General features: G+C 43.5%; 1 protein-coding gene across 6 annotated transcripts in view; it reads right to left on the bottom strand.

Moving 5' to 3' along the window:
• Nucleotides 1-5,212: 5,212 nt before the first annotated feature.
• YIPF1 (Yip1 domain family member 1) overlaps nt 5,213-17,226 on the bottom strand; it is a 36,197-nt gene continuing 24,183 nt past the window's right edge. For 5 of the 6 annotated variants that reach the window (XM_045897651.3, XM_045897648.2, XM_045897649.3 and 2 more), the window contains one exon: nt 5,213-5,733. Coding sequence is in view for 3 of the 6 variants with exons in the window: in XM_045897648.2 (XP_045753604.1) it covers nt 5,620-5,733 (114 nt within the window). In the remaining 3 variants the exon portion in view is untranslated. The other variant, XM_064589108.1, reaches the window with a different exon arrangement.

Raw genomic sequence — 17,226 nt, 5'->3', positions numbered from 1 at the left:
TATAGAAGAAGCTTGGAAGGCTGGAACTAGGAAGTTACTGAAATATGGGTAAGAGGTAACGAGAATGTGACCGTATCACTTCTCCATTAAAAAAATAATAAAATAATAAAATTCAAACCAAAAAAAAAAAAAAAAGAATCATTCTAAATGAGTGTCCTTAAACACACCCCGGTTACTTGCAGTCAGTTTACTTTGTTTAGTTGCCCAGCATATCTATTCTCCCCTACTTCTTAGAAATAGAATTCCCCAATTTTTAACTGGGCATGTGGTACATTTCCTAGTCTCCCTTGACGCTAGGTGGAGCTAGGTGACTGATGAGTTCAGGCCAATAAAATGTAATCAAACTATTGCATGGTAGCGTCCCAGAAACTCCCCTTAAAAAAGAGCTAGCCACGTTCTTTGCCCCTTCTTAATCCCTTCCTTCATCCAGCTGCATAGAATTCGGATGTGTCACGCTCCAGGCAAAATCAAGTACTGTGCTCAAAGTAAACTTGATTACTAGGAGCAACTATACCAGTCCTAGGCTACCTGCCCATACCTCCTGACTTCATTTACACAACGGAGACAATTATTGTTTGCACCACATTTATTTTTAGAGCACTTATCACATTCTGAAATCATCGTGTGTAACTACTTATTTATTGTCTGAATCCTAACTAGCACATAAGTTTCCCATGGACAGAGACTTTGTCTATGTTGTTTATCATTGTTTCCAAAATGCTCTAACATTAGGAGATAGTCAATAAATGTTTGTTAAATGAACAGAAGAATGAATGGAAGTAACTGCATCAGAAAGTGTCTATTCAGGACAACAAACTTTGTTATCTAATTCGAGGAGGAACTGAACACAGGGAATTGATAACAAAAGTATTCAAAGGGCTGAAAGGCCATAGGAGAGAAAGAATAGGGTTGTAGTAGCAAAAGGGAGAAGGGAGTTATTATCCAAATATCATGAAGGTGCTACTCCCTCTACATTAGAGCCCCAGAGCACACACATGATGTGGGGCTGCTGGGGCGGGGTGGAGGGGGGGGAGAGGAGGGGAACGCCGGTACCGCAATTAGAACTACACCATTGCTGTTGAGCAGGAGCTTGTATTATTTCCTTAATTTACTTTAGTTTATTTTGAAATCTTAAGTTATAGTTTTCAGCTGGTTTCATGGACATGTCTTTCCAGAATGTTTTCATATCATTAGGGAGATTATTCTGCTCCATGTTTTCATTTTTCTTATAATAACTTCATTATGAGGTTTGATTGCAGTCCTTTCTGCTGCTCATTTTTATATGAAATTAGTCTTCCTGCACATTTAGGAAGGAGGGGTGAGTTAGGACAGCTTTGCTAAATTCGAGACTCTACAGCTTCTTTTTCTGTTTTCATGAAGTGTTCAAAAATACGGCTTCAAGCTTTCTGAGATCTCCTGGCTCTGTGCCCTTCCCCCACTTTCATCTGACTTCCCTTTTCTTTGCCCCAAATATCCCTGGCCTGCTCTATCTGTATTCTATTCCCTGCAGTTTCTATTCTGGTGTCCTGGAAAGATACTTTGGCTGGTTTTCAGAGTCCAACTTCTTCAGACCTTACTTCGGACCCCTTGCACTCATCAGCTGCAAACGGGGTTGTACAAAACTGCCCCCAAATCCAGCTGCTTTTCTACTATTGGTCCATTGTACTTTCTAGGGAGTACCTCTTGGTTATTCTGGGGTTCTCTCTTTTTAGATTTCTCAGACACTCAGCTGCTTCCTTTGCTTCTTTCCACAAAAGTGCTGATACTATGCAAGTCTTTGAGTGGCTAGTGGTTTCCACCTGCTTGAATTTTGGGGTTTGTGGTGATATCCTGTCACCCAAGTTTGTTGTAGATGTTGTCCGCATGTTTTTGGTTTTGCTATCCCAGATGCTCTATTTTTATGGAGGAAGTTGAAGAGATTCAAAAATGCCACTGCCATCTTTCCAGAACTCTTTTCTCTTAAATCTTTTTTTTTTTCTTTTTTAAGTAGGCTCCATGCCCACTGTGTAGCCCATGAGGGGCTTGAACTCATGACCATAAGATCAAGACCTGAGCTGAGAGCAAGAATCTGATGCTTAAATGACTGAGCCACCCAGGCGCCCCTTAAATCTTTATATGCCAACCAGTGAAATCAAACTGACAATGGAAAAACCACCATCCATTAACTTTTCTAAAAGCAGGGGTTCCAAGATGTAATAGTTATCTATCTAAAACCCATTCTGGTTTCATTCAGGGTGGCAGTGTGCCCAGCTAAAGAGCATTTCCCAGCCTCCCTTGCAGCTAGGGATGACCATGTGGTATAGTTCTGACCAATAAGATAGAAGCATAAGACATTAGATGGGGTTTGGGAGAAAACACATTAAAAGCCAGGTCAATTCAACTGGTCAACCCCTTTTGCCCTTTCCCTTCTTCCTGCCTGTCAAAAGCGGAACTGAGCTGGAGAGAGCTGAGCTGCCAGGTGTCTGAGTCGTGAACATGAAAAGTTACAGTCAAGTCTTTAATCAGTTACTGTGATGCTATAAGCAAGATACTAAATAGGAGAAAGCACTGGCCCCCCTAATGTTCCATTTTTCCCCTTGGCACAGTGCCAGGCAAGGGTCACGTGCATTGGTGCAGATGTGGGCACAGTCTTACCACCAAAGGATCCCTAAACAAAAATCTCCTGCCATTTTATAGCACAGGAGGCTAGGAGGAGGGAGGGGGGAGGGGCTACGGGTGAAAGAGTACTGAATACTGGGTCAGAGTGGAAAAGACATCTTCAAGGACCCCCAGTAGGTTGGTCTCAGCAAAGGCACCTGAGAGAGGCCATGGTTAGGCCCTCACCCCTTAGCTCCATTAGGAGGCCTCCAAAAGAAGGAAGCTGGACTAGAAATGTAGACTTGCCTAAGAACAAAGCTGGGGTGATGGTAAGGTGGGGCCAAAGCCCCTGACCACAACCCCCGCCCCCCAGAGGGCAAAGTGCTCAGGCTGTGCACCTAGGCTGGTGTGTGTGGGCAGTGCTCCCAGGAGAAAAAATGAACAGAGTAGTCAGCTTTCCAGAAAGCTATATTTATTCAAGTTTTTAGTACTGACATTATGTCCTTCCAGATTATTTGATATTATAATGGCCTCTCTTTTTATAAGATGATGGTACTAATTTATGATGCTGGTTGTATCTAAAATCCTTACTTAAAAATTAAATCCTGACCACTGTATTAAAGAATCGCTAAACATTTTTGGGGGAAAACTTTACCAGTCACACCACACAAGTACTCAGTAGTAACTAAATTCCCCCTCAAACGTGGATTTTTATATGTGCCTGGGAAAAACTCATTGCTTTCCTTCACTTTAACACTTACACCACTTCTGTGACCAGATATGTGGATCTTCCACACCAAGCAATTCTGACACTAACTGCCTGGAGGTAGAGCAAAACCCAGAGGGTAAGGGCACAGTCCCCCAAGACTGCCCCCTGCTTCAGACGCCAATTGCAAGTAGTGGGTCCCCAGGTTATCCATGATTTCTGTCTGACTTGGCTACAAATTAGAGGCTCCCAAGGCCCCCTCCCTGGGTTTGATAATTTGTTCCCAGAACCCAGCAAAACAGTTTACTCACTATTGCTGATTTATTACAAAGGATGTTTTAAAGGATATAAATGAACAGCCAGGTAGAGAGATACATGCGGCAAGGTCTAGAAGGGTCCCAGGTGCAGGAGCTTCTGTCTCTCTTGGAGTTGGGGATGCACCCCCCTCCTGGCAGGTGGATGTATTTACCAACATGGAAGCTCTCTAAACCCTGTTCTTTTGGGATTTTTATGGAGGCTTCATCCTATAGGCCTGATTGATTATTACCTCCATTTCCAGTCCCTCACCTCTCTCCAAAGAATGGGGAGTGGGGCTAAAAGTTCCAAGCTTCTAATCATGGCTTGGTCTTCCTGGTGACCAGCCCCATCCAGAGGCCCCCAAGAGTCACCTCATTAGAAAAAAAAAAAAAAAAAAAATGCTCCACTACCCAGGAAATTGGGAGCTATGTCAGACATTCTTATCACCCAGGAAATAGCAAGCCTCTTAGCAGCTCTGTAAGAAACTGTAGCAGAGGTTCATATATATATATATAATTTCATAGTATCCTTCTCTTCTTTATTGGAGAAAAATCCTGCCACTTTTGGTGAGACCTAGGAAGGGGAGGTTGCAGACTGTACCAGGCATTCACAGGACCCACATGTGTAAGAATCACTGCCTTGGGCAGCAGTAGTTAAGTATTAACGAAAGAGCACCAGGGTACCAGCTCAGAGGGTGTCTGGAAGGTATAGACACCAAGTTCTCTGAAGAGTCCTTGAAGACAAAAGAAACACTTAGCTGAAGAAGACTCAGGGGGCGCAGAACAGCTGTTTTCAAACATCTGAAGTCAACAAAGGGAAGAAAGATCAGACTAGATCTGAGAGGCCCAGGGGTAGAGCTCAGACCAAGCAGCGAAAGGACTTGTCCCAGGAGGAGACGGCGGCCTTGGAGAGGCTGAGGCTGGCAACCCCCCAGCAGTGATTTTGTGATTGTAGGATCCCCGGGATCAGGGACCTGGTCTGTTCTGTTCACTGCCCCAGCCCCACCACCTAGAATGCTGACCAGCACTTAGTAGGTGCACAACCTATATTTGTTAAGTAAATTAACGGAGGGGAGGATACTCTGCATTTGATGGGAGGTTTGCCAACTTGACCTTAAGCTCACGGTAGCCTGAATTTGTGTGCCTCTTCCTTTTTCGGTGTGATCAGCCTTCTAAGTCCACATGTGTCTTGCTGTCTCAGAAATACACTGGAAATTCCCAGCCTGAAGAGGACAACAGAAACAGTAGGGGATCAGCAATCCTGACCTGGCAGAAGCTCAGCCTCCCAGATGGCACGCATTTTGAATAAAAAATATAACAAAGTATCTTTGAGGCATCACTGGTTTCTCCTTTTAATGCACTCTAGCCAGGAGTCAGGCCAAGTTGAAGAGGCACTCAAAGTGCCCTTAAAAAAATTTCTAAAATCTCTGTGTCAAAATAGTTTGTAAGTGAGCATGTTCTTTCAACCCTCTGTTCCATACTTACATGAGGAAAAATGCCGATGTCTATTTTAACCCCCACACCCCAACAGCTATCGCATTAAATAAATCAAGATTCACAGCAGCTTCCAGCCTGCTAAAGATACAACATCAAGGAGGAACTCGAGGTCAAAGTCATGAAATGCAGACAGACATTCTATGAGGTATTTATTTTGCAACAATTAGGTTCGGTTGCCCAGTGTCAAGTCACCACAGACAAATGTTCAGGCTCCCAATGAATCCAAACCAAAGTTCATACAGTTTCGCCAGTTTAGGATGGCAAGCATTTGGAGAGAAGAGGATCACCTCAGAGGAACATCTGTATACGATTCAGAAGAAAGTCATCAGACGTTAGGATGGATCCATTTCACGTATTAAGGGCATCACAGGACAACGAGAGGCAAATGGCAGGCACACCTACCACGTTCCCCTGTATTTTGTTCCAAATCGGCGTACAGTTCCAACAATAACTGACAGGTGAGAAAGAAGAGCTGAAAGACACATGGACTGAACAACATTTAATCATTGTTAAATTAGGTGATTAGACTTCAGCGTGGCACCTTTAGCTGCCAGAGGGTGGTGCCATTCCATCAGTTTTCCTGCTGGCTTGGTCATTCTGCTTTCCTGCAGTAGATGCCATGTCCAGAAGAACCACTCCAAAATACAGAAAAGAGAACTGAAAAACAAAAAGAGTAACTTTTAAGAAAAAGATCCGCCCCCCCCCCCGCCCATTCAGAAAGGATCTAAACTGTAGGACAGGGTATTTATGTCCAGAGGTAGAGCTTCAATACCAGACAGCCTTGAGCCCTGATTTACCAACTGCAGGAAGACTTATTATTGGAGGGGAGATGACATTTTAAAAAGTTTTCCTCTAATTCTTTGGAAACCCAGTGATTTTTCTCTGCCAGATCCCAAAGCTATCTTCACACATGCTTCTTTCTCTCTCTTCTTTGTGACAGCTATGTTAGGTGCTAGAGGGGGAATAAAGTAAATATGGAGGGATATAAAAAGATTTGAGAACTGGAGAGCTGTTTGTGGTTGTTGAAACATGAGGTTATGCAGGGGACAATGGCAGGATATGAGGTAGAAAAAACAGATTAGGGATCGATCCTGGCAATCCAGGGAGTTTAGATTTTGTCTTTTAGACAATTGGAGGCCAAAAAAAGAGAAAGAAAGAAAGAAAAGAAAGTTCTTAAGTAGAGGAGTGACACAGTTTTATAATTGTTTGAAAACTGCTTTGGCTACGCATAGGATGGATTGGAAGAAGGAAAAGAAAAGAGAGAGAAACCCATCAAGTTATTATCACAGTCTGAATGTGAGATGATTGGATCCTGAACACCAGGAACATCAGGCATCTGTACTAATAAGACAGATCTGAGAAATATTTCAGGGCTAGAATAGACAAGTCGTACTGATAGATAAGATATGGAAGGTAAGAAGGAGGATTCTACACTGATGATGAGGTTTCTAGGGTGACTGGGTAGATTTCTTAATTAATCCAACAAATAGTGATTAAGGACTCATCCAACAGATGTGTTGGGCACCGGGTTCAGTGATGAATAAGGCGCCCATGATCCCAACTTTCAAGAAAGTTACACAATCTGGCAGTGGAAACTCCAGGGTAAACAATACATAACAGATTACTTATGTAATTACAAACGTGAGGTACTGTGAGACAGTGTAATACAGAATCTAACCTAGTCTGAAGTCAGAGGCAGTGTGGATGGTAGTGCCATTCACGGAAGCAGGAAAATATAAGGAGGATCTGGTTGTGGGGGAGATGAGTTTAGTTTTGGACATAATGAATTTGAATCATCTGTTGGTACACCTAGTTGGGGATTTGTAATAGATGGGAATTTGGAAAAAGGTGCTAGAGATATAGTTATATCCAGGGCGGGGATTAAGAAATTTCGCAGAGAGGCCATTTCCTAATAAATGGCCTCCAACCTAAGAGAATGTGCCAGGCTTCCTACTACCATGGGGGCAGGATCACAACTAGGAAGGTGGGGCTAAGGCAGGGGTATCTGCCTCAATGTCCCAGCTCTAGAAAAGGGAAACGTTGCCAACAATGTATCTGTGAAAAGTGGCTAGAGAAGCATGAATGCTGTGATTTGCTGGACTGGAAGAAATTGAAGTCCTGCTTGGCCTTCTGGTAAACATTAGCTCGGGCTTCTGAAATGCTAAATAAAGGTAGGGACAAACGAGCCCACAGGGCAGGCACTAAAGAATTTATTTTCATAAACATGCTCTTTTTCTCTCATCTCTCTGTCTGTTCCAAATTAATGTCAAGACTAGAGGAGGGATTCAAGACAGAAAATTTCCCTTGCCCTGCTGCCAACTTTCAGTAGGTAGCCTGTAATTCTCAGGGGAATTCCTGGGGCTTAGGCCACAGGGTGGCAAGTAAGATAATTGCCCTTTATGCCAGACTTGGTCCATAACGCCACCATCAGCCAGAGCTCCCTCGCCTCTTCCCCACCTACGACCCGATTCCTGGCCACTTCGGGCTCCCCACCTCGGGTGGCCCCACTGAGACCCAGGTCTGCCCTGCACCTCCTTTGTGGTGGCAACCCTGCACCTAAGCCTGATTGGGGGTGTTCCAATCCAAAGTTCCCCAAGTTAGGATTCTCTCTTTAATTTAGCAGGGCCTTCTAGTCTGATGCCTGAGATAGAAAATTGGGTGTAAAATCTGGGAGGGTAAGAACCTATCTCCACTGTTCACCTAAGTCACCCAGCCAACGGTAGCCAAGGATAGGCCCTCAATAAATGAACAAGTAAAAAGTGCTCAGGTCACCTGGCAAACTCACCGAGCATGTGTGCATGTGACATGTCTATCAACTGTCACTTGTTCAAAATCAAGCTTTCCCCAAAGCCTGCTGGATGCTGCGGGTATACTGGTCAATAAATCTCTACTCTCTAGGAATTCTCAGTCTATGTCACAGTGAATAAGAGATTTGCCCTAACAGAGGAACATACAGAGCTGTAGGAGAGCATAGAGGAGTAAGTAATCTAAACTTCCCCAAAGACAGGCTATCTGAAGTGGGTCCTGAAGAATAAAGAGTGGGCTTCCAAGTAGACAAGCTAGGAAAGGGAATTCCAGAACTTAAAAACCTTAAAAAAAAAAAAAAAAAAAGCCTTAAAAGGTTTTAAATCAGTGTTTCCAGTAATTAATGGGAGTGCTGTTGCTGTTATTATTGGACTGTTGCGAGTGCCCGGATAAAACAATTAAGTACTAATGTGATAGTCCAATTCTATCACTGCTGGTATTGTTGAAAAGTGAGATCCTCAGCAAGTGGGAAAGGAGATACAGATATAAGATTAAAGCAATTTAGAAAAAACTCTGTGGTGCTAAATAAGAATTGAAAGTATGAGTATGAACTCACAATGTATCTCCTTTAAAAAATGAATCAAGATGGGGCGCCTGGGTGGCTCAGTCGGCTGAGCATCTGCTGAGTGTCTACCTTCGGCTTAGGTCATGGTCCCAGGGTCCTGGGATCAAGCCCCGCGTCGGGCTCCCTGCTCAGTGGGGAGCCTCCTTCTCCCTCTCTCCCTCTGCTGCTTCCCCACTCGTGCACTCTCTTGCTATCTCTCTCTCTCTCAAATCAATAAATAAACATTAAAAAAAACAACAATCAAGCACACAACACATTTCCTGACTCTGAACAGTGAAAAGGCCTGTAAACAACAACCAAGCCAATGGCAATAAGCACCACTAGCACCCAGATTGTGACCTGGTATTACTATCTCCCCACTGAACAGAACCAAGACTCCGAGAAATGACTCAGTCTGGGTCTGAGACAGGAAATGTTCAAAATGAGCCTGGAAAAGCCTGGAAAATTTTGTTGTAACAGATAACAAGACAGTATCAGAGACTCTTAGGGCTGTGCCAACAGGACTCGGGCCAATTTGAAGAGGTTCCCATTAGCCAAAGGGACAACTTGAGTATTGGTAAGCATAATACTTGGGATGGACTGAAACTAACTGGCCATTGCTGTCGAATGCTAATAAACCAACTACTATTTTGAAAATAGGTGGGAAAAAAAAAGGAAAAGAATCATTTATGCTGCTTTTCTACAGAAACTATGTCACTGGAGAGCCAAATAGTAGATAAAGGGAAGTTTTTATGAAAGAAGTATTCTAATTAATAAACAAAGAAGCAAAGATAGAATTGAAATATCACCATTTTGAAAACCCTAATGATTTAACAGATGTAGGCATTGCTTAATTACTTTTAATATCAAAAAGTAAGAGATAATTACACAGCATGAGTTTATGGCTGAAAGCATTTAACACCACATATCAAGTAGTCTTGCCAAAACCAACCAACCAACCAATGCTGAATCTGATCAAACCTTTAGATACAACCACCAGTTTACAGAAAACAAAGGCAGAGCAACATGATAAACAACACCATAGAAATACAATCAGCAAAATCCAGACAGCGAGAAGCTATAGGATAAACAATTCTTAAGCAAATACATGGTAAAGGGAAGGGGGGGAATGGAGTGGGAATCTATCATTTAAAACACATTTAAGAGATACAGCAACAAACTCCAAGATGAAATTCAAACACTGAAGTATATATGATGCCTCAGAGAGATGGTGGAGACATTCCAGACCATAGCGATAAAGTGGATACCACAATAAAGTGAATCAAATGAACTTCTTGGTTTGCCAGGGCATATAAAAGTTATGTTCACACTATACTGTAGTCTACTAAGTGTGCAATAGCATTATGTCTAAAAAATGTACATACTTTTAAAAAATATATTTTATTTATTTGTCAGAAAGAGAGTGTGAGAGAGCATGAATGGGGGGGGAGGGGCAGAAGGAGAAGCAGGCTCCCCACTGAGCAGGAAGCCTGATGTGGGGACTCGATCCCAGTACCCTGGGATCAGGACCTGAGACGAAGGCATATGCTTAACTGACTGAGCCACCCAGGCATCCCAAAATGTACATATTTTAATTAAAAAATCGTTATTGCTAAAAAATGTTAAGCATCATCTGAGCTTCCAGTGAGTCATAATCTTTTTACTGGGGGAGGTTCCTGCCTCGATGTTGATGGCTGCCGATGGATCAGGGTGGTGGGTGCTGAAGGCTGGAGTGGCTGCAGCAATTTCTGATAAGGCTGCAATGAGGTTTGCCACATGGATTGATTATTTTCACATACAATTGCTCTGTAGGATGCAGTGCTGTTTGATAGCATTTTACCTACAGCAGAACTTCTTTCAAAATTGGAGTCCTCTCAGACCCTGCTGCTGCTTTATCAGCTAAGTTTATGTGATATTGCAAGTCCTTTGTTGTCATTTCAACCACCTTCATGGCATCTTCACCAGGAGTAGATTCCATCTCAAGAAACCACCTTCTTTGTTCATCCGTAAGAAGCAACTCCGCACCCGCTCAAATTTTATCCTGAGATGGCGGCCACACAGTACCCCCTGCAGGCTCCACTTCTAGATCTTTTGCTCCTTCCACCCCATCTGCAGTCACTTCCTCCCCTAAAGTCTGGAACCCCTTCTAAGTTGCCCATGAGGGTTGGAATCAGCTTCTTCCAAACTCCTGCTCATGTTGCTATCTTGACCTCTTCCCATGAATCACGAATGTTCTTCTAAAATGGCGAATCCTTTCCAGAAGGTTTTCAATTTACTTTGCCCAGAGCCACCAGAAGAATCACTATCTATGGCGCTTGCAGCCTTAGGAAATGTGTTTACTAGTCAGATTTGAAAGTCGAAATGACTCCTTGATCCCTGGGCTATAGAACGGATGCTGTGTTAGCAGGCATGAAAACATTTATCTCGTTCATCTCCATCAGAGCTCTTGGGTGACCAGATGTATTGTCAACGAGCAGTAACATTTTGAAAGGAATCTTTTTTTCTGGTAAGGTCTCAACAGGGGTCTTAAAATATTCAGTAAATTATGTTGTAAACAGATGTGTTATCATCCAGGCTTTCTTGTTCCGTTTACAGAGCACAGAAAGTATAGATTTAGCGTAATTCTTGAGGGTCCTGGGGTTTTATGAATGGTAAATGAGCACTGGCTTCAACTTAAAGTCACGAGCTGCATTCGCCCCTCACAAGAGAGTCAGCCTGTCCTTTGAGGCTTTGAAGCCCAGGCACGGACTTCTCCTCTCTAGCTATGGAAGTCTCACATGGCAACTTCTTCCAATAGAAGGCTGTTCCGTCTACACTAAAAATCTGTTGTTTAGTGTAGCCACCGTCATGAGTGATCTGAGCCAGAGCTTCCGGATCACCTGCTGCAGCGTCTACACCCAGGTGGCTGCTTCACCTTGGTACTTCCACGTTATGAAGGCGGCTTCTTTCCCTAAACCTCATGAACCCACCTCTGCTGCTTCCAACTTTCCTTCTGCAGCCTCCTCACCTCTCTCAGCCTTCACAGAGTAGACGAGAGCGAGGACCTTGCTCTGGGTCAGGCTTTGGCTGAAGAGGATGTGGTGGCTGGTTTGCTCTTCTATCCAGACCACTCACACTTTCTCCACCTCAGCAGTAAGGCTGGCTGACTTTCTTATCATTCGTACGTTCACTGGAGTAGCACTTTCAATTTCCTCCAAGAACTCCTCCTTTGCTTTCACAACTTGGTTGTTGGGTGCAAGAGGCCTAGCTTTCAGTCCGTCTTGGCTTTTGACATGCCTTCCTCACTAAGCTTAGTCATTTCTAGCTTTTGGTTTAAAGTGACAGATGCATGACTCTTTTTATTTGAACACTCAGAGGTCATTGTTGAGCTATTAATTGGCCTAATTTCAATATCATGATGTTTTTAATAGGGAAGCCCAAGGAGAGGGAGAGAGATAGGGGAATGGTCAGTCAGTGGAGCGATAAGAACACATATAACATTTATTAAGTTTACCATCTCATATGGGTGCAAATTGCAGTGCCCCAAAATAATTACAATAGTAACACCAAAGATCAGTGATCACAGATCACCATAACAAACATAATAACAATGAAAAAGTTTAAAATATTGCAAGAATTACCAAAATGTGACACAGAGACACAAAGTGAGCAAGTGCTTTTGAGAAAATGGTGCTGATAGACTTGGCTCAACAAAGGGCTACCACAGACCTTCAATTTGTAAAAAACACAGTATCTGTGAAGCGCAGTAAGCAAAGCTCAAATAAACCGAGGTATGCCTGTATTAAGGAGATACATTGTTTTTTAGATGTGACTATGGTATTACGGTTATGTTTTTGAAAGTGTCTTTTATAGATCCAGAATTTAAATATTTATGGATCAAATAACAGGATGTCTTAGAGGTGCTAAGACACACACATACAGGTATGGATGAAATAAAGTTGGCCATGAGTTGACAACTGTGCAAAGTAAGCAATGGGTATATGGAGACTCTTTATACTATTCACTCTACTTTTGCCTATGTGTAAAAACTTTGCACTAAATAAGTTTAAGCAAGAATAAAAAGTTACTGTGTTGGGTGCCTGGGTGGCTTAGTCGGTTAAGCATCTGCCTTCGGCTCAGGTCATGATCCCAGGGTCCTGGGATCGAGTCCTGCATCGGGCTCTGTGCTCAGCGGGGAGTCTGCTTCTCCCTCTGCCCCTCCTGCTCCCCCTGCTTGTGCTTTCTCTCTCTCAAATAAATAAATAAAATCTTAAAAAAAAAAAAGTTACTGAGCTGACCCACTCTCCAACCCAGGTTCTCCCAATTGACTTCAAAGACAGAGAACCAAGAAGAAAATTGACAGAACTAAAACTGGATGCTCTGGGCAGGGACATCTCAGACATGGTGTGGACAAGAAGAAGGAGCTGGTGGAAAACAGCATTAGCCATGGTGGAAAGTCACAGTCTGGATGCTTTGTTAAAGAGGATTACAGCATTGAGTTAAAACTGATTTCAGAATAAAAGAATTGATGTGTATAAACATAGTAAAAAGGGTTTGTAGCTTTGGCTTATAAAGTGAACACTCTTAACATGAGTGAGTGAAAGGATAATTGCACATAAACCCTGTGTACCAAATCAGGAGGGTTTTTTAATTACAAAGGAATCTCCTAAAGCCCTTTGCTCATCTCTTATTAAAGCCCTATCACACTGCAATATAATTACCTGCTGGCCACCCTCCTCCAGACAGACCTACTTGTCACCGCCCCTGGGAGGGCAGCCCCAATATGAATGCCGTCTTTCAGATACTCCATCCCACAAGCCGAAGTAAGACTCCCAAGATACAGTTTCCAGGCTTCCCCAGGGTCTTGGCTCAGAGAAGAAATGGCATTGGCCCTCAGGTGGTAAGTCAATTTTAAAAAAGGAAGGAAAGGACGGAAGAAGCAAGCCAGATATTCTCTATAATATCTTAATGATTTATATAGGGGTAGTCCCTGAAAACAAGTCATTGGAGGCTCCTCTATGATCCTGAGTTTCCAGGGAGAGAAGGGGTGAATGTTCTCCCAGTAATCCATGGCAGGCTAAGCCCTCCAATGTGCAGATTTACATGAGGAAGGTTATCTGTGAGATTAGAAGCCATTCTTTTTCAGTGAAAGCTGGGAGTCTAGAGATTACAGTAGAAGGCACAGGCAGCTCATAAATCCGCAGAGCCTGGGGCTCTGGACAGCCCTCTCATTGGCAAAGCGATTGATGCTTCTGCCAGGGAAGCTCCAAAGAAACTCTTCATCACTATCTCATTTGGAGACTTGACACCCAAATGGACACACTGATGCCCAAGTTTATAGATCTGAGCAAAGCCCAAAGGTGTCAAATCTATATAAATCAGGGTGGGAGGTCTGCAAAGGCCCTGAGAACCAGGCTTTTCTCAAACACCAGCTTCTGACTCTCTGAAGGTTTGGAGCACCTGGGACATTGGCCTGGAGCTTTCATAATAAAATGTAAGGAAAGAACTCGAGTCCTAACACAGGAGCAGGCTGAAAGAGCCCCTCACCAGGTCGATGTCAGGTATTCTCAGCCCAGAGAGACCCAAGCAACTGTTGCCATTGTGGGCTCTACCTCTGTCCTCCAGCTGGGCTCAGATTTTCTTGTTCTCAGGGATGTGAGCCCACATCACATCACTGTGTCCCAAATGAACAACCTATGACTTCTACCTTCCCAAATGCCATGGGAAGCTGACTACTCTCTTCAGAAAAACAGGTAATTGATTGCTTCTGCTCAACCTTCAGGGCCCAGCTCAAACAAGACCCCTTCTATGAAGCCTTCCCTCAAGCCAAATGAGTCACTGCTTCTGTGCTCCCACCATGCTCATCAATTCACAAACTGGGTAGGGCACTTCTCTAAAAACACAGTCTGTTTATTCTGTTTAGCTGTTTTACCCATGGACCAAGGCTCCCTGAGGCAGACTGTATTTGATTTTCTAGGTCCCCAATGCCTGACCCATGTGGGCCACAGAACAGCCTCAAGTAAACACTGAGTGAGAGAGTAAATAAAGGCTCTGTGAGCCAAGACACCTCTGATAAAAGCCCACAGCACCCTCTTGCCTTAATCTTACAAAGGGTCACCTCCAACTACTCAACATTAACTGAGCACTCGCTCTGTCTGTGCCAGGCAGGCATTAGGCCAAGCACTGGGGAGTTCAAGTCCAATCAGACTCAATCCCTTTCCCATGGACCTCAATCTCAGGAAGAGACCCACCTTGCCCCAGGGCCTTCTCTACTAACAGTCAGTGAAATCCATCTGCAAGAGGAGCTTCACAAGCGTGTAGACAATCAAACCATAAGGGAAACAAGCTACCACAAGCTCATTCTAAGGCACTGGGTTGTAAAAACAACCCACTGAGGTAATGGAAGAAAAATTTTAGAACTTCTATTAATATTTATTTTTCATCAAAAATTAAAAAATTAAATTTTAATAGTTACTATATGGACTGACAACAGAATATGTAAACAAACATACACATATTACTAGGGTATGTGCTTGTGGCAGACAGACTGCAAAATGGCCTCCACACAATGTATATGTCTATCAAATCATCACAATGTATACTTTAAGTATCTTATAATTTTCTTTGTTAAGGAAACCTTAATCAAGCTGAAAAATAAAATAAAATAAAAATGCCCTCCAATGATCCCTGCCTCCACGTATTCATGCCTTTGAGTAATGCCCTCCCCCTGAGTGTGGGTAAGACTTACAACTTGCGTCTAGTCAAAAGAATACGGGAGAGCTGATAGGTTATCATTTCCACGGTTACTTTACGTCACTTATATTCTGTCTTCCTAATAGACTGTCTGTTATCTCCATTTACGGCTTTGATGAAGTCAGCCATCCTATGTGGCAAGGAACTGGGGACAGCCTCCAGCTGACAATTAGCAAGGAGCGCCCTCAGTCTAACAGACCACAAGGAAGTGAATCCTGCCAACACCTGGTGAGCTTGGAGGAAGATCCTTCCAGTCCAGCTTTCAGATGAGACCCCAGCCCTGGCCAACACTTTGAGTGCAGCCTTGTAAGGGAACCTGAAGGAGAGAACCCAGCTAAGCTATGCCCAGACTCGGATCCACAGAAACTGAACTAATAAATGGGTATTGTTTAAGGTGTTAGGTCTGAGGTAATACTGTTAGGCAGCAATAGATAATTAATAGAGCCCTCCAATTCCTGAGAGATTACACAAGCAAATAAGTATGGATTCTCTGAACTGAAGCATCTATAGAACAGCAAAGGAGGGCTCCAAAAAAGAGGCCAAAGGCCAGCAGTGGGAGCCTGCAAATTTTAGCAGTAAAAAGAACATCAGCCTTAAAAGTGGTAAAGTGGAAAAACCTCAAGAAACGGCTCCAGGATACCTGGGTTTGAGTCCCAGCTCTGCCTCTTAAGAGGTAGGTGATCTTAGTCAATTCAAACTTCCTAAGTCCAGCTTCCTTACTATACAATGGGGTCAACAAGGCTGCTAACAGTGGACAAAGAGAGAGTGATCTAGATAGTATTTTGTAGAACAGAATGTGATATACACATGTTAGTTTGTCACAAAACTCTGGGATGGCCTTGGACAAGGCACTCTTTTCTCTTGGCCTCAGCTTCCTTATGGTAAAAGGGGAAGGGAAGCCCATCCTGTCTCCAAGGGCTCTGACCTTTGATTCTAACATCATCACATCCCCACGTGAAAGGAGGAAGAGGAGAAGGTGGGCTGGGGCATTTACAATAGTTCCCTAGGCATTCCATTGGCCAGAGCAACTGTCTTACCAACAAGACCACCAGAGGTGTCTTTGACCAACCACATCTTGTCAACCTGCAAGGCCTGCAACCCAAATTCCTCAACTAAGAGGGAAAATCTATTTGGTTTTACAAAAAGGAAATAAAGGGTCAAGGTAAAGTCAGTGAGAACCACCAAATTTCAACAAAAATACAGACCCACTCTCAGAGGAGCAGTAGCTTGATTCTGTCACTGAGCACCTTAACTATGAGCCAGGAGCTTTTATAGACATGATCTCTAATCTTCACTACAGTCTTATTGTACGGGTTGTATCATTCTTTTTTCATAGTTATGTTGGCTGAGGCTCAGAGACAGTAAGTTCCTTGCCCCAGGAACACTGCTAGTATGTGGTGGCACCAGGATTTCATTTTAGCTCCATTTGACTCTAAAGGCCCTGGTCTTTGCACCACACCCTGTTGCTCTGGGAGAGAAGGTCACCCTATGATTACAAAACAGACTGAAGGTTCTCAGCCCACAGGGAGATCATGTGCAGAGATCACGGCTTCATTCATTCACTCCACCAACATTTACTGAGCACCCCCTATACACCAGGTCTTGTGGTGAGCAATGAAGATGCAGGGTAATACCCATTTCCTGTTCTCATGTTGCTGAGTCGAACTGGAGAGGCATACCAGTCCATGGAGGACAAATGAATCAATGAATGAACAAATGAATATGCAGATGGACACACAAACAGTGAAGAATTAGTGTTTCCAGCACCATTAACAGTGATATACATTACAAGGTATAATGGGATCACGAGGTAAATGATGACTGTTGGAAGAGAGGGACCATTTCAGACATCTGGAACAGCAAGTGCAAAGGCATACGTGTTCTGGCAATGGCAAGAAGTTCAGCATGGCGGCAGCCTTGGTACACTGAGGATCTGGAACAGGGAGGCAAGGAATGAGCCATGGAGGAATTGGCTCTTCTTCCTGTACACTAACCTACTGAGCTAACCACGAAGTAGAATCATCTGAGAGGCCAGAGAGCAAACCAGGCATGAGAATTTGTAGGCTTTG

This window comes from Mirounga angustirostris, unplaced genomic scaffold, assembly GCF_029215605.1.
Source record: "Mirounga angustirostris isolate CCGP_5_RB_7025 unplaced genomic scaffold, mMirAng1.0.hap1 SCAF_4, whole genome shotgun sequence".
NCBI lineage: Eukaryota > Metazoa > Chordata > Mammalia > Carnivora > Phocidae > Mirounga > Mirounga angustirostris.
The sequence above is the reverse complement of the archived record's forward strand: the minus strand, read 5'-3'. Positions and strand labels throughout refer to the sequence as shown.